Raw genomic sequence first — 20,167 nt, 5'->3', positions numbered from 1 at the left:
GTGTCCCGCTAGCCCAGTCTGACCCTGTGTCCAACTATGGATGTTTTGTGAATACAATGCTTCCACTAACAAAGTGACAAAAATACAAAAATGCACAGATATCCTCCCAAAGGAAATATGAAACAGGCTGGAGTAAGCACCCAGTGAAAGACAAGCATCAATGAATTCTAAATTGTCTGCTGTAGGTACCAGGATTTATGGAGGACAGAGTCAGTTTTAGTATGGAAAGGATAATGGGCTGAATGTGTGAGATTTAGCAGATATAAAAATAAATAATTGTGGTCAAATTTTAACCAAAAAAATGCAGACTGAAGACCTTTTCAGACCTGTTAGTTCTCAGGCAATCATCACCCCAAGAGCTGCTTTGTCAGGACCACTAAATATAAAATAAGTCAGAAGGTCACAGTGGATCAGCAAGATTACCCATGTGGCTTAGAATTGCTCATCCATTAGAAATGAGTATACATTCTTCACGGAAGAAGCGCAGAATGGAATATAATAAAGCAGTTCCAAGATAAGTCAGTAAGGGCTGCTGTGTTAATAATGTGCTAAATAACATCATGTACTTCATCGGCCCTTGACGTCTGATGTTTAACGATTCACTGAACATTTAACAGAGAACAAAATATAATCAATGCAAAATGTGTCTCTGTTATTTTGTTTTAGTATGTGTTCAGAATCCATAAATGTCTGATGGCGGGAGAGTAAGAGATAATTTCTAGTACTATCAGTATGTTGTGCCCATGGCAGCACAGTTTGTCATTAATATTTCATCATGTCTAATAAGTCGAGTTATCCTTATCTTTAAGACAATTATCTGACAATCAGAGTCAGATAAGGAACAGTCAAGGCTGGATAACTGTTCAGCAAGTGTCAGCATCATGGCTGGAGGGCTTTGTCTGTTGGTGCAGAAAATGCTTTATGTATCTGATGAATACAGGGAATGTTTTGTTACTGGTAATGATCATAACATCATTATATGTACAGCCAGATTTCTTGCCCCAACAGTCAGCTCTCTACGGTCCACTGATCTGCAAAAGCAGAGCACGGTATTCTCTGATTTATTTAATAATGCATATTTATTCACCTTAGGTCTTATTTACAAATCACAATTGCAAAGCACTTTTATGAGCACACATTGAAGATAAAGCTGCAACTTTCATAAAATTTGCAAAAATGGGTGCATCATATAAAGGTGCGCTACTTAGAGGGTGTATCATTCTGGCATGTTAAAGGAAAAATTAAGCATCATGGGTAAAACACAGGGCAACTTACATCCAAAAATTGCAATTTGCACATTGTAATATGTTTGTAAATAAATCAGTAATGATAGGTGAATTTGTCCTGTTTCGCTTTGCCGAAAAGATCGTCAATTTACAGTGAAAACTGAGAAAAATTCGCAACATGCATTGTAGTCAATGGGCATCAAAATTATTTTTACGTGCGTCAATTTTGATGCCAATTTTACGTGCGTCAATTTTGATGCCCATTGAAGCCGATGAGCATCCAAATAATTTTGACGTGTGACAATTTTTATGCGTGCGTCAAATTTTTTTGATGCAACGGATTTTTCGATGTCGTATTTTTGTCGCAGTTTTGCAATTTTATTAACTGGTGGCTAAACGCGTAAATTTGCCTTGAATTTGCGCCTGGTGAATTTTTTCTCCCATCACTATAAGCCAGTATTTCCGCTAGTGATCTGCGTTTAGGCACGATACCCATGGGACCCGCAGGTTTAGCAGCGGGTCAGGCAGGTTCGGGCCTACTCCTTCACACTGCCTGCAGGACACACCGCTCGTGACCTTCCTGTGTCGGCTACTTGTTTTGGCAACGTCTATTTATAGCCATGCACCTGCCCCCTTTCGTGATGTCAGAGATGGAAAGGTCATGCGTGGGCCTAAAAAATTTAAGTGCTGGGCGGGTTAGGGTCAGGTGCTGGTCTGGAACAGGGAGAGTTAAGGTTGGGTGCAGGCCGAATATTTTTGACCCACACATCACTTATTCCCCAAATATACTGGATGACAAGAAATCTCCCAGTGTGTACTCATCTCGGGATACTATATACTGTATGGCTCCATTCAAAACATTAAAATAATTCTTATAGAATATAATATGGGTAAAACTCTTTTTACTAGTAGTAGAAAACTCTTTTTTATCTCTACCTGTTTGCCCAACACAACTGGTACATGAGGGCTATAGCCATGCTCCAGGAATCTATGCTCCATATCACATACCTGCCTCAAAAACTCTCTAGGGAGTAGTTTCTCCTTAGCTGGAGTAAGTACCCATGGCCACGGGTATACATTGGATCAAGTCCCTTGGATGACATGGGCATGTAGGAATTCCCACTACATTTTTCTGATAGATGTGGATTAACTACAGACATCTTACTATAAAAAAAACTTCTATCCTTACTACAGTGAAACCACGTTTTTAAGTACCCTGATTTTAAGTTTTCCTGCATTTTACATTTTTTATTTGTGGTCCCACCAATTTATAATGCATTTCAATGGGTGTGTTTCCATGATTTTAAAGGGATACTGTCATGGGAAAAAAAAATTTTTTCAAAATGAATCAGTTAATAGTGCTGCTTCAGCAGAATTCTGCACTGAAATCCATTTCTCAAAAGAGCAAACAGATTTTTTTATATTTAATTTTGAAATCTGACATGGGGCTAGAGCCGCTAGACATTTTGTCAATTTCCCAGCTGCCCCTGGTCATGTGACTTGTGCCTGCACTTTAGGAGAGAAATGCTTTCTGGCAGACTGCTGTTTTTCCTTCTCAATGTAACTGAATGTGTCTCAGTGGGACATGGGTTTTTACTATTGAGTGTTGTTCTTAGATGTACCAGGCAGCTGTTATCTTGTGTTAGGGAGCTGCTATCTGGTTACCTTCCCATTGTTCTTTTGTTTGGCTACTGGGGGGGAAAAGGGAGGGGGTGATATCACTCCAATTTGCAGTACAGCAGTAAAGAGTGATTGAAGTTTATCAGAGCACAAGTCACATGACTTGGGGCAGCTGGGAAATTGACAATATGTCTAGCCCCATGTCAGATTTCAAAATTGAATATAAAAAAATCTGTTTGCTCTTTTGAGAAATGAATTTCAGTGCAGAATTCTGCTGGAGCAGCACTATTAACTGATTCATTTTGAAAAAAATGTTTTTTCCCATGACAGTATCCCTTTAAGTACTGTTTTCTCAAATTTTACATAAAAATGTTGTCCTTATGTTCCCGAAAATTGCTGGGGAGTGGGAAGGTAGGGCAAGGCAGTTCAAGGAGATTGTCACCCTGAAGAAGAGGAGATTTGTCACTGGGGCGACTAATCTCCCCAAATCTGACCGTGTGCCATTACCCTAAAACAGCTTGGGTTCCCCCTCTGTTGCCTTTAAACTGACACAATCAGTGTCGGACTGGCCCACTGGGATATCAGAAGTCAGTGGTCCCTCATGCTGCTAAACATTTGGCCTATTTCATGGCCATTCCCTATTTGTATGAGAACAAAGAGGCTAAATAGATGGAATAATAGATTAAAGTATGTAAAGAAAAGAGAATATGAGAATAGAGGTTGGGTGAGGAGAGGAAGAATAATAGTACTGAGAGTGGGCCCCTGGTCTAAGGTTTTTTGGTGGGCCCCTGGTGTCACATACCGACACTGGACACAATAAGCTTTAATACTTCAGCAATTTCATCACCTTCACATGTAGCAACAGTGAAAAAGCCTTAGGGTACCATAACCCTGAAGGTAATTGCACAAACTGCATCTTCAAGTTGTCGCTGTGAAGTCTCCCTGACTAAATGCCAGAAAATACCTTATGTGCAATAACTCTTCAGGAAACAAAGTCCTGCAAATAACAATGACACCAGCATGTAGCCTGAGGCTCAAGTTGGGCACCAGATCAGCCGGATCTCATGAAATACTTCTCCATGTGAGTAAAGTTGCCCCCATTAAACTGTTCTGTACTCCTGCTGGGAATTAGATGTATTTACACGATCTCTTATATCTGTACATTGTTAAACTGGTACATCAATACCATGCCCTTTTTCTTTCTTTGACCATTAATTACCCTCCAACTGCAACAAATATCCTGCTCTTGTTATAAAAGGAATGGCACATTAAAGCTGTTAATTCATTTAGCTTTCATCTATAAATGGACCTCCAAGGAAAGGGACACTTGAAGACAACCCCTCTCTTGTAGAGAATGTCCATGTGGAGGTGACATTGTAGCCATGATTGAGAGGGAAATGTAGAGTGAAAAGAAAACGTAATTGAAAAATGATTTGTACAGAATGAATTACATACATACATATACATGGAGGAAGCAAAAGAAGTAGACGGCTAGTTACCATGGCAACAGGGTTATTTTTAGCTCACTGACGTAGTTTAATCCTTTTGCTGAACAAAATGTATTGGTGGATACCAGGTATTTGTCCGTTCAGTTCTGTATTCAGAAGTTAATCTTTGTGTAACACAACAATGGGTGTTGGCAGGTAATCGGTGGTTCCCACAGCAATCACATACAGTAGGCTAAGGCTTCTTATCCTAAATTGCTTGCATGATGCAAGGACCCACCAATACAAGGACGGTGACTGGCCTTCATCCCATGGGGCACAGGGAAATAACTTGTGTATTAGGCAGAACTGGACAGTTTTAGGATTTTAATTCTTTATTTTGTTTTCCTGCTGGTGATAGGCTAGTTATACTCAGTGTCGGACTGGGGCATTCGGGCCCACCGGGGCTGAAACCACCAGGGGCCTAACTCCTCCCAATGTCCAACCCCTTCCCATGTTCTTGCGTCATGTCACATTGAGTCCAGCTTACCTCCTTCCTTCTTTATACTTTGAGGGGGGAGCGGACCTGGGCCTGTGGGACTCAAGAATGTTTTCTCCTGGTGTCCCACTGGCCTAGTACGACCCTGGTTATACTGCATTGAACTTTCTGTGCCTCTGTTTGGCTGGCTGAAATCATATAAAATGGTCTCCCCCTCCACCTTTTTTGTTTGGAGCAAATGGGCAATGGACAAGGTGGTGACGTTAGGGGGGCGGGGCGGTGACATTAGGGGCGAGCCAGGTGATGTTGGGGCGGGCCAGTGGTGTAAGGAGCAGGGCTGATGACATGATGATCAGCGATTGGCTGATCGCCATGTCATTCACTTCAATGTCCTGTCCAGATTTCCTAATTTGGAAAAAAAAACAGGCTGTCCGAGTGAAATCTGGACAGATGGCAACCCTACTCCCCCTCCCAGGAAATCATGGTGTCACTATAGGAAATATGCCACAAAATACAGAGAAAGAGAGAAAACAAATGTAATTAACCATCTGCATATAAAGCAGTACAAATCCCAGTATGGCTTGACACTAAAGACCCATTATTCATGTAGAATGCTGTCCACAAGCAATCGCTGCATTGAGTCGCTAGTGGAAATAGGCAATCTCCAATAGATTAAACCATTCATTCATAAACCCCTTCCATGTAACAGATGCATCCTAATGCATTTTTAAAAGTATGGCACAGAATATAGATGCCGCTGTATGCTGTTTATTCAGCTGGCAGTTTGGCAGCATTTCTTCAAGCAAATTAATAACAAGCAACATTCTGCATATTTTAGAATATGTTCTGTTTTCTGTGTGAAGATTCCCTGTATTTATTTATATATACTGCAGGGTGTGCAGCAAACGTACAAACATACAATTCAGTCAATACACACACTGTCTGAAGAGCTTACAATCAAAGGGAGCACATATTACCAACAATATTACCTATGGTCTTTGTGAGATGATAAGTACAGATCAGCAATCTTAGAATGTGGCACCAACACTATATAGACTTAAAGAGGTTGTTAGAATCGATACAGTAGTTGCTAATATTGCACAGATGCTGCTGAGAAATGTAGCAAGTAATTGTAGCAACTAAATGTAGCAAATTGTAACAGTTCAGAATGCTCTTGGATCACTGAGCTGCCAGACTGAAACACTAGACTAGAGACACAAACAGGGATCAAATATTTAAACCGTATATTTGTGGAAATGGTAAAAAAAATAAAAGATGGAAAACAATTGAAAAAGGTCTTTGTTTATAGAGAACAATCTGAAATCAGCTGAACTGGAAAAAGTGTATGGAAGGTGGACAACCCCTTTAATGCTCCAATTGTGACTGGCTGGGGCAGCAATATACACCAACTGACATTAATTGATGCCATATTATCCCATCATGCTAATAATAATATAATAAGAAGAAGAATATAGTTCACTGTTGTAACAATGGGGCACTGCAAGCTGTGTGCCACAAAAGCAAATAGCTTCTATGCACTAGCCGAATATTTCCACTCTAGCGCGTACTGTGTATGTGGATGAACATTTAGATGAAGATAGTGTGATGCTACACAGAAAAAGATTGGTATGGCACAATGGTATCACAATTATTATTATTATTACTATTAATACTATTTGTTGTTTAGAGACATATATTATTTATGCTTTAGTGCTGGCTTTCAACCCTTGTATCAAAGGAACTCTGAGACAGAAAGCGTTGCAGAGTCACAACACTGTGATGAAATTCAGCCAGCATGAACTATTAAGAGCAGATAATGAACTAAAAAATGGAAACGGGACAGATATGGCCATCCTTTTTAATGACTTCCAGTTCTCTGCTAACCCTATTACTGTGAGTCTGGTTGAGTTACCATAGTGATACACTAAGCAGCCACATTGGAATACATAACAAGTCATGGAGCTCCGGGGATCCGTCCAAACCTTGGCTTCATTATACAGGGACAATATTATTTGCAGGCTCTTTCCTCTCGAATGGGCATCTGAGGATTCACTGGTGCAACACCAATAGCTCATTAGTACTGGACGGCGCTAGACTCACAATGAGAGAGAGTCTGTAGGGAAGAGCCATAGAGTCTCACAGCAGAGCAGTCCTTTTTGCATGTTCTGGACAAATACATTATGCAAGCCTTAGTGGTTAATTTTCATTAATTTTCATTTTCATGAATGCCAATTCATTTATTAAAACAGCTTAATGTGAAAAGCACGATGAATAAAAACTCGCTGATAATTTGAATACTAATACATAAAACTTGAAATCCTCACATTTTTTGAAGCAAATACAAACCAAAAAAAAACCCCTCAAACATCTAAAAGCTTAAATAAAGGTTGAACAACTAAATGACACCAATAGCTTTTAGATGGCGAAGTTTGTATTCATTTTTTTTTTGTGTAATAAACGATGAACCTTTCATAGTTTAGTAAAGTCATTCGTATAATCCACAATTTTAGCTCTAAGATTCTAGGAAAAGAGCTGCCAGACTGAAACATTAAACTTTAAACTTAGATTTTGGAAAAACGGTAAAAAATAAAAAATAGAAAGTAATTGAAAAAAGTCTTTATTTCTGGAGAACAATCTGAAAACAACTGAACTGAAAAAGTGTTTGGAAAATGAACAACCCCTCTCAACCCCTCAACACAATCCAGGTCCCAGTGCCACACATTCAGTTATAATAAGTAGGAGAAACAACAGCCTGCCAGAAAGCAGTTCCATCCTAAAGTGCTGGCTCTTTCTGAAAGCACATGACCAGGCAAAATGACCTGTGATGGCTGCTACACACCAATATTACAACTATAAAAAAATCTACTTGCTGGTTCAGGAATTACATTTTATATTGTAGAGTGAATTATTTGCAGTGTAAACAGTGTAATTTAGAAATAAAAACTACACCATAAAAATCATGACAGAATCCCTTTAACTTAAGCCATTGTAAATAAATGGGTTATCATGATTGTGACACCAATGGTAAAACATATACTTTTGACTGCAAGAGAAGCAAAGGCTCAAAAATGTATCTTTAATCCCAGTGATTATTTGATATATTGCATTTTGCCTTCTGTTTCATACAAGACAGGGAATTCAACAAAAAGGAACAACTGATTGTTTAAATTGCTTCAGTTCCTAATACACAACAGTATCACTTTTTTATGCAAATTGTAATATTTATTTGCCTAATACAAATATTAGAGTCGAATGATATTTGTTTAGTTTCTCTTTTTTTTCTATAAAGGTTTTAGTGACTCAGCACAATGTTGTAGGCTAATTTCACACAGGCTACAGTCTCTGCCAGTGATTTTCAGCCAGAGTGTTAGCCTCCCCTTCTACTCCTGAGAAAATCCCATTGACTTCAATGAGGGGGGGGGGGTTGTGTTGAAATGCAGATGTGAGGGCTTTTCTGCTCAAAATGCAAAGTTAGCATTTGCAGAAAAATGACAGAACTTGCCATAAAACATAAAAGCTGCTGCAAATAGTCACACATCAGCCCTAGCCTTGAGTGAATTGCCAGTGCTGTTCACATTGGTGGAAATGCCATGGGGCATATCTATCTATGAGTGAAGTTGATGCTTCATAATTGTGAACAAAAATAACATTTCATTCAAATTACTGAAAAGGATTTATGTCATTATTTATAGTGATGGGCGAATAAATTCGGCAGGCGCAAATTGGTGTAAATTGGTGGTGTCCCTCCGGATGGACTTTCTGGCGAATTGTCGCTAGTGACAGCCACTTCACCCTTTAGTAAATCTGCCCCTATGGGAGATGAACCTTCTGGATAACGGGTTTCTGGATAATGGATCCTATACCTGTATTCCACCTGTTATTTTGTATGTAAATCTGTATGTTTAACGTATACACCCATTTATTGCACAATGCAGTGAAATATGTAGGCGATTTATAAAGACATGCTAATAATGACTCTTAAAATGAATATAAGCGGCAGATTTTCATTTAGTGGATTATAGCAAGCTCTACTTATTAATACATTTTTAGTTTGTTTTTCTCATTTGTTAGTCACAATGTGTTCTGCAGATAAACTCCTGCTGAGGAACTGGACTTGTTTTTGCAGGGACAAGAGAGAAAGCGACAAATTACACCAATTCAGCTGACTCACAAGAGACTCAGACATAATAGGGGGGAGGGGTACTTAACATTCTATGTAGCACCTCTACTTTCAATTTTCTGAATACATCACTGTTTAGGAAAGCTCCCTGTGAATTTAAACACCAATTTAAAAGGAACAGTCTCCGTGATTCTCTGTGGGAACCTAGAAAAAAACTATCAAGACCACATTTTGGGTCACAGCAGTAAATCTTGGATTCAAATAAAAGTGCTGGGCAAAGGATTTTTGTTATTTCATTTCCCTGTGTTATCTAAGTAGCAGGTGACCTCTAAATGGAATATTCCGCTCTGTGGAACAATTTATAGGCATCTTAACAATAGCACAATCTCCATTAAAATAACATTGCAACTGGAACAAAAAAATAGGATCTAATAAAAAAAAGTTGCTGATAACTGATGTAGGATTTGGATAAATGGCAGGTACAGGTATAGGTACAGGTATGTTATCCCGAATGTTCTGTTTTCCAGATAAGGAGTCTTTCTGTGAATTTGATCTACATACCTTAAAGGAGAACCAAACCCTTAGTTATAAAAACCTCTACCCCCCAGAAGATGGTGCCCGCGAGCTCCACTGTGCTGAATCTGCAAAGAGAGGTAACTAAAGAGTTAGGGGCATTTCCTGAAGGTAACAGCTAGGCTGATGGGGTAGACAGACTGATAAGAACAATACCGATTGCTGCTAAATATTTGCAGGACACTAAAAGGGGTGGTTCACCTTTAAATTATTTTTTGGTATTTTATAGATTGGCCAATTTTATGCAACTTTTCATTTGGTCTTCATTATTTTTTTTTTTATAGTTTTTTAACGATTTACCTTTTTCTTCTGACTCTTTCCAGCTTTCAGATGGGGGTCATTGAACCCATCTAAAAACAAGTGCTCTGTAAGGTTACAAATGTATCGTTATTGTCACTTTTTTTTTACTCATCTTTCTATTCAGGCCCTCTCCTATTCATATTCCAGTCTCATTTGAATCAAACCATGGTTGCCATGGTAATTTGGCCCTAGCAACCAAACTATTGCACAGCCGCATTAAGTTAATCAGCCCAGATCCTTTTTATGTAAGAGCAAAGAACAATGACATACTGTATGTTGCTGCTGTTCAGTAATCGGATCTGCTACTGTATACAGAAAACTGCTATCCAAAAGTCTCCTAAATACAATGCCATTGTTCATCATTCCCCATTTAAAGAAGCTACTCCCCCTGTAAGAATAAGCCAATACTTAGTATTTGATTACAGAGTCATGGGAACTAGGAATGAGGGCAGGAAACCCTCCCTATCCCCCCGAGCAGAATAATCTTGCGCCACTCATGAAGTTCACAATCATGAACCTCTAGGGCCCCCAACCCAGGCCCGGACTGGCAATCTGTGGGTTCTGGCAAATGCCAGAGGGGCTGCTATAAGGTCCCATAGAAAGTCAGAATTTAGTGGGCTGGTGGGGGCTGATTGGGCCTCTGTGTACCTGAAATGCCAGGGCCTATTTTAATTTTCAGTCCGGACCTGCCCCAACCCATGGGGGTGCACTTTAAGGGCTATAATTGGCTATTTGGTAGCCTCTGTGTGGAATGGCAGCGACAAGAGTTTATGATTGGCAGTACACCTGGTTTTTATGCAATCAAAACTTCCATCTAAGCCTGGAATTTAAAAATAAGCAGCTGCTTTGAGGCCATTGGGAGCAACAGCCAAGGGGTTGGTGAGCAACATACTGCTCATGAGCCACTGGTTGGGGAACACTAACTTAGACTGTCTACACTGGTATTTCTATTAGACAAAAGAGAGGACCTTCTCCTATTTCCATCATCTAGAATCACCACCAAGATTTTTTCACCATTATTTTGCACTTTTTGACTATTCTACCCTGCCTATTTTACTTTTTCCACCTGCCCGACAGTTGTGTTCAGCACATTCATAAAATTCTATCTGGCATTTTCCTATTATTGTGTTACACAAAATCATCCTATTCTAGTCCATTAATTCTTCCTTTTTCACAAAATATCAGAATTTGATTCCACACATTCTCATTATTTCGTTCTTGCCCTTTCTCATCATGCTGTCCTCCCACCGACATTCTTAAATGAAGGACCTAAACCTCGTCTAAGGAAAAGCACGTGCCTTAATTGTGGCACAAGCATCAGCAACACACACACACATGCAGAGTTAATAATGAAGAATCTCGGGCATCAGTAATGTGCTCAGTGATTTTCAGTGCACACCTGCCCACTATCTATTAGACCTTGCTTTTTACCACAAGATTTTATGGCTCATTTGCAAACCCATAAGCAGCTCGTAAGTGCAAAAAAGGATACAATTTACCATTTTCTTGCACTCAGCATGCTGTGTCTGGCTGTGCACATATAGCTGTGTTAGTCAGAGCTGTATCAGTGAAGGGCAGGCAGGGGAGGCACATGGGCCTCTACCCCCCAAGTACCCTGCAAATTAGGCGTGCAAGGTACGAAAAGGCAAGAGGTGCAGCACGCATTGGGCGCTATCCTTGCTGACCAAAGGACAGGGGCAGGCTATGTCTCCTGATACTGTACTCTGTGCATAGAACAAGGTACCCAAGTGATTTATGAATGTGCACTAACGGGCGAGCTTTTGTATCCTCTTGAGTACTCTTACACTTGAGCCCACCGGGCTCTTAAATGACCCCTTATGTGTACTTCAGTGTAACCCACTGCACATGCTTTTCCATCGCTGCTGTTTTTATCTATTAGTGGGTAAACCCTACATCATATAGATTGCACACAAACTCCCCATACATAATCGGTATCAGTTTTCTGCCAAAAAAACATGGCCATTTTATAAAAGCTGGACCTCACCAAGGTCTAATTAAGTGACATTGTATGAAATGTAGAGGCTTTATAAAAATACATATCACAATAGAATTCATGTCACCTGGCACATTAATATTTTGTATTTGTAATGTTTATCATTGTAATAAGGCGCCAGCAGCCTCAGGCTGATATTTGTGGCCTGCAGATAACACAATGCTGATATATCCCAAGTATAATATTTCATAAATCACCTGCGCTGATAAAATTGGTGGAATTTAACCAAACATGAGCAAACCCTCTCACCGCAGATGCAGAATGTGTTAAATGAAATACAAATAACAGTTGTTTAGACATGTCTGTGTCTATACCAACCCACATCTGTCTGTACAGCAGGAACTGAGGATTTTGCACAGCATCCCACACAGCTACACAGCAGAATGAACCAAACCACATGATGTCAGAGAGGCTGAATCTGGCACCTCTGCACTGTCACATTAGCAGCAAGGGATTCAGACAGGGGAAGATAAATCACTCGCACACAAAAGCCACATGCAACTTAAAATTGCATTGTAATGACGCAAAACACGTAGTGAACCATGCAATAACAATACCCATAGGAGAACAGATTTTTTTTGGTCAAAGTGCAGCAAACCAAAATGCTGTGTCAGGAAGCCAGGGAGGCCACTAACCCTTCTTATACTTATTCAGGCAGCCGGTGTTGCAGAAGGAACGAGCGGATGGCGATTCCCAGCAGCCCCTGCCCTTCATTCCCACAGGAATCTTCTTAACTGCTGAGTGCTACTGCTTCATTCTATAGGCAGCTTTAGATAAGGGATTTAAATAAAGAAAAAAAAAAGGAAATGGCAAACAAATGAGGTTGAAATGCAATAGTCTATATGAATGATCAGATATAAAGCTCGCTGGAATGAAAGCTTCTATATTGTACAGGAAATCCCTGACACATGCTCTTATCAAAGCAGCATAGTCATATAAGTTAACGGGAATCACCAAAGCTTACCAGAATGCACCAGGGCTCACTTCAGTGTACTAGCCAGCACTTAACCCTCTCTCTGCTGCCTACAGAACACCTACAATCAATGAAAAGAGGAGTACAGGCATTCTCCTGTATCATATCGCTGCAGAGCAGCACTGGAACATGCTGACAGTTTGTTGCAGTCTTTTCTGCAGAACAAATTCTGAGAAGAAATACAGCAGCTAAAGGATTTTATTTTTTTATTTACTTTATTTTTAGTATTTAATTTTAGGAAGTTCAGCCTTCAGTTCTATAGCTGTCGTTGAACTGCAATTTCTAGCATCCAACTGACAGGGGAGCCCATTTTGGAGCCAATAATAATAATAACAATTACAATAATAATATAAATCTGATGGAAATCCAACTGGTCAAGGACAAATTTACTGTGATTATAGTTCTTATAGGCAAGATCTGCATGGCCTGTTCTTTCTACACAAGAGTCAGTTATGTGACATACTGAAGGAATATTTTGCATGTTGTTTACTAGTTTTGTGTTATAGAAAGATATTTTCTCTAGCTAATCACAGAGGGGCATATCACATCACTGATCATTGCTGTATGTGCCATGGCCAATAAGGGTAAGGCACATTTCAGTTCTGAGATAGGAAAAACATATTATTGTGCATTAAAATATTTGATGTATGCAGAATTATTCTAAGTGAAAACATACAACTCAGAGTTTGAGGCTAAGGTCAGTTTGGCAGACTTAAAAGTATATTTTTGGAGGACAGGAAAATGGTTTCGCTAAACAGCATTATGCAGATACTGAACTAATAATGTCATTTCCAGCTACTTTCAAGTTTCAATTGCAAACTCATCTGCTTCTCTCTAATCAGTTCTCTCTAATCAGTTCCTGCTAATGTAGCTGCTGTCAGTTGCTATATAGGGTCCAGTAAAGAGAGATAATACCTTACAAATGAAAAACTGCAATAATATATGACTCTTAGGGTAAGGACACACGAGGAGATTCAGGGAGATTTTGTCGCCTGGCTACTAATCGCCTTGTCTTTTGAGCAACTATCTCCCTGAACTGCCTCAGCGTTTTTCCCCATAGGCTACAATGAAAAGTCGCCTGCACTAATGCACACAGGGCGATGCGTTTTCAATAGTTGCCTGAAATTGCCTCACTGAGGCAACTTTGGGCAACTATTGAAAACACATCACCGTGTGTGCATTAGCGCAGGCGACTGAATCTCCTCGTGTGTCCTTACCCTTAGAGACTCAAGTTTGATTCTTCTCTCAACTCCCTGTGCAGCTCTGCTTGTTAATCCAAGATCCAACCCAGTAATAATAATTAATTTATAGCTTGCACTAAATATATATCTTAATGTAATATTAAATTTTAAGGGACTCTGATTTTAGGGACATATACGGGGACAAATAGAGCTATTCTATTTGTTTTTGGGCTACGTTGGTGTGTACTTGGCTATTTGCAGCAGAGCATTGGTTAGTAATGGCATGTGATCAAATCCTTCTATTTCTTTAAAGGGGTTGTTCACCTTCCAAAACTTGTTTCAGTTTAGTTATTTTCAGATTGATCACGAGAACTAAAGACTTTTTTCAATTGCTTTCCATCTTTTATTTTTTACAGTTTTCCCAAAACTGAAGTTTAAAATTGAATGTTCTTGTCTCTGGTGTTTCAGTCTGGCAGCTTAGTGATCCACTTAAACTGTAAGCTCTACGGGGCAGGGACCTCTGTCCCACGGTGTCTCTTAGCACTTAAGCCCTGGGTCCTTATATAAGCTCTGTGTACTGTGCATATTTATTGGATTTATTGTGACTTTTTTCTCTCTTTGTGTACTTTTATATATTGTACTTTTATTTACATTGTACTTTTCTGCATTGTATGTTGTTGCAGCTCCTTAACATTGCTTTGCAAAAAGTTATACATACATCCAGGTGCAGATTCTGAACTGTTATAATTTGCTACACGAGTTGATACAATTAGCTGATACATTTCTCATCAGCATCTGTGGGAATATGAGCAACTATTGTTTCAATTCTAACAGCTGCCTTGAAAGGGATACTGTCATGGAAGAATAGCACTCAATTGTAAAATTCCAGGTCCCACTGAGACTCCTTCAGTTACATTGAGTAGGAGAAACAACAGACTGTCAGAAAGCAGTTCCATAGTGCAGAACTGGCTCTTTCTGAAAGCACATGGCCAGGCAAAATAACATGAGATGGCTGCCTACACACCAATATTACAACTAAAAAACATATACTTGTTGGGTTAGGAATGACATTTTATATGGTAGAGTGAATTATTAGCAGTGTAAACAGGGTAATTTAGAAATAAAAACTACACTTTAAAAATCATGACAGAATCCCTTTAATAAGACTCAGGGATTCTGCCCAGCAGGGACAAAGATAACAAATATAGCAAATAATATATTAATTTAGTACAGTTAACAGGGTCGTTGACCAGAGCTACTTTAGAAAGACATACAGTAATAAACTTTAAATTTTATTGGAAAAGTGGTTATTCCTGATGAAAAATCTGAAACCAACTGAATTTAAAAAAAGTGTTGGAAGGTGAACAAACCCTTAACTGCAGGTTAATTGGGAAATCTACCTTATTAATAGGTGTGTGTGTGTGTGTGTAAGAATTTACAATATAGGCCACTTTAAAAAAGTGAGCACTTGAGTAATTTAATGGGCAATGCCTAATAAACACAAATATGTGCACTCACAGCAAATTACAATTTTGTGTGTGGAAATAGACAGAACAAAGTGCTCAATAAAGAAACAGGAGGTCAGCACTAAAAAAAAGCCTCAGAAGAAAAATCAAAGCATTTTTATTTAAATTCCCATTTCAAGGTAAGTGTTTATATTGTAAGCTGCTGTGCCATTTTAAGAGCGCAAAGTCACAACACAGGAATTTATTGAAGCACAGGAAAGAATTATTGCGTTTTTTTTAAATCTATACAGAAACCTTTACAGAAATTGGAACAAATAACAGCAGTTGTCTGGAGCACTGGAAATAGCACTTAGGGCCTTTACTCACAGTAAAGCATTTTACTATGTGCCTATTATAATTCATCGTGAATACATCAAAATGCATACATTTTTAATGGAAGTAAGTGCATTTTTGTGAGTTCAATATGCATTTCTCTATTTTAATGCACATCAAATGCAGCACATTACATTTGAAAAGAAAGGCAATGGAACTCAACTGCACTACAAGGCAGATCTGAAAAGTTGTGAGTACAACCAGGCAGAATAAAATGAAATCAGTTGTCTCAAACCTATGTCCCACACAAAAGACAATAATTATTACAGCCACAATTATTGTGCGTGTTCATGCTCTTGCACATATATATATTTGTGCTTTGCATCCTGCCTGCCTCTTTTGTTTAATTGAATATAAGAGCATCTATGGATGCTGGGGAATGCTGGGATTCTGGGGTGCTACCCCCTCCTGTACCTGCTGGCTATTCCAGGTTACCCACAGAGGATTGTGTCAACAGCCACAACAAACTTGCAGCATCAGAATGGCACAATAATTAAACTATTTACTAAATATTGCCCTTTTACATCTCTTGCCTTGAACCACCATTTCGTGATGGTCTGTGTGCTGCCTCAGAGATCACCTGACCAGAAATACTACAACTCTAACTGTAACAGGAAGAAGTGAGGAAGCAAAAGACACAACTCTGTCTGTTAATTGGCTCATGTGACCTAGTTTGTTTGATATGTTTGTGAGCACCGTGAATCATACGATCCCAGGGGGCGGCCCTTATTTTTAAAATGGCAGTTTTCTAATTATGATTAACCAATGGCACATACTACTAAAAAAGTATATTATTATGAAAATGGTTTATTTACACGAAACAGGGTTTTACATTTGAGCTGTTTTAGTCAATATATTTTTTATAGAGACCTACATGGTTTGAGGGGTATAGTTTTCCTTTATCAGTGTGTATCGGCACATTGTTAAAGGCACTTTCTGTATGGCTTTTAATGCACTTAGTAACTTCACATTAATTTATCCAATTACTTGCCACCCAAGCCCCTCATGAAATACTACATTTTAGGTAACCTTTATCATTATTAAAGTTGCATAGGCACATTTACTTTTATTCTCAAATACCAACAGTTGCCATATTGAATTTTTACCAGAATGCCCCTTGCCACCCTCTTCAGTGAGTGACAGCATGTAATTCTCTGCCAGACAGAACTGTATAGTGGACTAAGCACAGCAATTTTGCACCAATGAGCTCTCCAGTTCTTATACCATACCATAGTAAGTATGGAGTATGGTTACTGTTACCAACACAATTTAATAAGGACTAGACAATATCAGTTTTATTTCCAACAAATATAGCTTCTTTATGTGCCACATGTAGTGATGGGCGAATTTGAGCCGTTTCACTTCGCCGAAAAAATCTGCGAAAAATTCGCAAAAACGACGCCGGCGCCCGTTTTTGACGCCGGCATCCGTTTTTCGGAAAAAAAATTCCGTGAATTTTTGCGGGCATTTTGCGAATTTATTCGCTGGCGGCGAATCGCGCTAATTCGCCGCAAATTCGCGCCTGGCGAATAAATTCGCCCATCACTAGCCACATGAAATCATATTAGAAGAGAATTCTTACACTGAAACCAGTGCTTCAAAAGCCTCTCTAAACACTGATAATATTAAGGGGTGTATATCTATAAAAGGGTTTGGCACAGTCTACCAGAGGAAAATTCTCATTTTCATTTGTATTGGATTTTTCAAAGCATATTCATCACCCACTGCTCACTTTCATCTTTCGGTAAATATGCCACTATTACTAAATTGTTCAGAAGACTAGGAAATAGATGAAAAGACTGATAAACTCAAAATAATCTGTTTAACACATATAACAAGCTTAGTGTGCCCTATCAGGTTCAGGAGCCGATAACTATCAGACCCCCCACATGACTGGTGCAGTATAGTGGCAGCAAAGGTAAAAAGTAACACAAAAGGAGGATATGGACGTTGCCTATTTCAGAAGTCTACTGGAAAAAATAACCAGTTCATGAGCTAAGGAAGATTAAGTTATTTGCCCAAGGTGACAAGAAGGTCACAACAGAATCAATCCCAAGCTTCCTTAATCACTAACTAGGTCATTCCTTCTCATTTCTATATTTAAAGACAGGGATGATAACCCAAATGTCAGTGCCAGAAATGGAAACTCAGAACCCAAAGTTAAACCTTCTCAGTCTATTTATATATAGTTAGTTCTTGCAATAGATGCTGGGCTTGTGTTTACAGATCCTCATCAGATTATTTTATTACGGAGTCCCATCGATTTACCACCACAATTTGTAAATGGCAACACACCGAGAACAGAAAATAGAGTGTCCTTTAGTAACAGTTCTACAAGTATTCCATCTTTATCACCTAATCTAGCAGTTCTGGTTGTTTTAGACCTCAATTACTTTTTACATTAAAGGTGGCCATACACATAAGGATCTGCTTGTTTCCCAAACGAGCTGATCTATCCCTGATATGGCCACCTTCAAGGTGGGCATTATCGGGCTGATCCGATCGTGGGCCCTAGAGCCTGGATCGCTGGACCGAATCAACAAACAGATTCTGTCCGCAATCCAATGGGATTTTTACCCCTGTCCAATCGACATCTGCCAAACTCTCGGCCAGAAAATGATCGGGGAATACATGGGCCAATAATCTGCCGACATGTTCTGTCTGCAGCTTTTATTGGCCCGTGTATGGCCACCGTAAGTGATAACATGAAAGAAGGCTTCAAAAAGACCTGGAGTGGATCATTATCTCCCTTATGACATGGGGTTGGTTGATAGCTCTGTAAACAACATATATGAAACTGAAGGACAAATGCAGATTTATTGAAGCCCACAATTGTGATACATTGTCAGTATTAATTCATTTTGCCTTCAGTTCTGCACTTTATGTTTTCTGCTTGATATGCCATCATAGTCATACAATGAGGTATGTCTAATAATGCCCTATTTGACAGTAGAAAGGACAGGGAAAATAGAGGACCATGGGTCACACAGTAAATTGCTACTCATCCTAGTAAGAAAGTAGGGCACTGTTCATGCAGTAAGTCCTGAAAAGAATTCCTCCTAGGGAGCTCTCAGACTCCAACTGGCTTTAGTAAATGTGTGTAGAACACACAAGTCATTGACATCTGATATTATGAAGCAATACTTTTACAGAAAATTAATATATATTTAATAAGTTTGTTTAATGGGACAGTTTTAACTTTTAAAATCTATATGTCTATAGTAGCCGACCTTTTATTCAGTATAAACACGCTGGAAGTATGCTGCTTCGTTAGCAATATTTTTGCTTCTGGAAAGCAAAATGTTAAAGCCTATGAGCAGTTCATGCAGCACTGCAGAAAAAAAACCAATAATCACAAATCACTTCCAAGATCCTTTTCTCCCATTTAAAAGTTAATGACAGTGTTGAGATATAACAGGGAGCATGAAATAGTCTTATAATACAGGGAATATATAAATATACATGTTTACATATTCAAACATATAGAAAGTACTCCATTCTTTTATAGGATGCTTCATTTATTTAAGGCAATCTGGGCTCCAGTTAAATGTGAAGAAAATGTTTTTAATGTTAAAAAGAGATAGTGTTAAGGGTGTGTTTGTCAGCTATCACACACACATAGAAATATACACAAAATATTGTCCTACAACCACACTTTCTGAAATAATATTAATTCAGCCGGTCTCACAGAGAGTCTAACCATATTTAGCATTCACTGCTGCTAGCATATGGATTAACTGCTTGCTGGCCACAAAGATCCTGTGTCTCCCCAAATAATTCCTTCCTGCTGTGGTATAAAGAAACAGCATCATCACACATCAAACGACCAATGATGTTATTTAGTCCCAGCATTCCACTGATACGAGGACTTATTCCATTAATACATGAAAAGCAAAGTCCTCTACATACACATATTATTTATAACCCCCATCCCTCACAATTATCTGACCTTGGCAGGTGATGGAGAGAGGCAAGGAGTTCTTGTAGGGTATAAGGCAAAGGTGACCGATGAACTTTAAACACATCGTTCCTTAGGAAGAGCTCCAAATACAGCATCTTCTTTAGCAGCCTTCTCCTGCTGACCAGGGACTGCTTACTCAACACTCGCTGACCAGCACTGGTTTCATCCATCTCCTTGCACTCAGCTACTTTACATTGTTATAATCACAATTTGCATCCCTGGCTATAACTATAGGCCCTTCATTTGAGCTGCTGGTGCACTGACTGTATTACAGTTATACTCACATCCGGAATGTACCATTTCATTTAATAAACTGTGTCCCAATGACAAGAGAACCATTTGGAAAAACATAAATAACATACACAAAATACCTGTATGTTCAGCTGTATTTATGTCTCCATAAAGTTTTACAGATACAAAACTACAAGCTGATTTACA

At 39.0% G+C, this 20,167-nt stretch overlaps 1 protein-coding gene across 1 annotated transcript in view; it reads right to left on the bottom strand.

Moving 5' to 3' along the window:
* The window catches only part of osbp2.S (oxysterol binding protein 2 S homeolog), a 60,458-nt gene extending 40,556 nt beyond the window's left edge, over nt 1–19,902 (bottom strand). Inside the window, exon 1 of the mRNA XM_018244256.2 lies at nt 19,718–19,902. Within this exon, the coding sequence (XP_018099745.2) occupies nt 19,718–19,793 (76 nt within the window). The 5' untranslated portion in view covers nt 19,794–19,902. The remainder of the gene's footprint in view (nt 1–19,717) is intronic.
* Between the last annotated feature and the right edge of the window lie 265 nt (nt 19,903–20,167).

The sequence above is a fragment of the Xenopus laevis genome, chromosome 1S, assembly GCF_017654675.1.
Source record: "Xenopus laevis strain J_2021 chromosome 1S, Xenopus_laevis_v10.1, whole genome shotgun sequence".
NCBI lineage: Eukaryota > Metazoa > Chordata > Amphibia > Anura > Pipidae > Xenopus > Xenopus laevis.
This window is presented reverse-complemented; position numbering and strand designations above follow the sequence as displayed.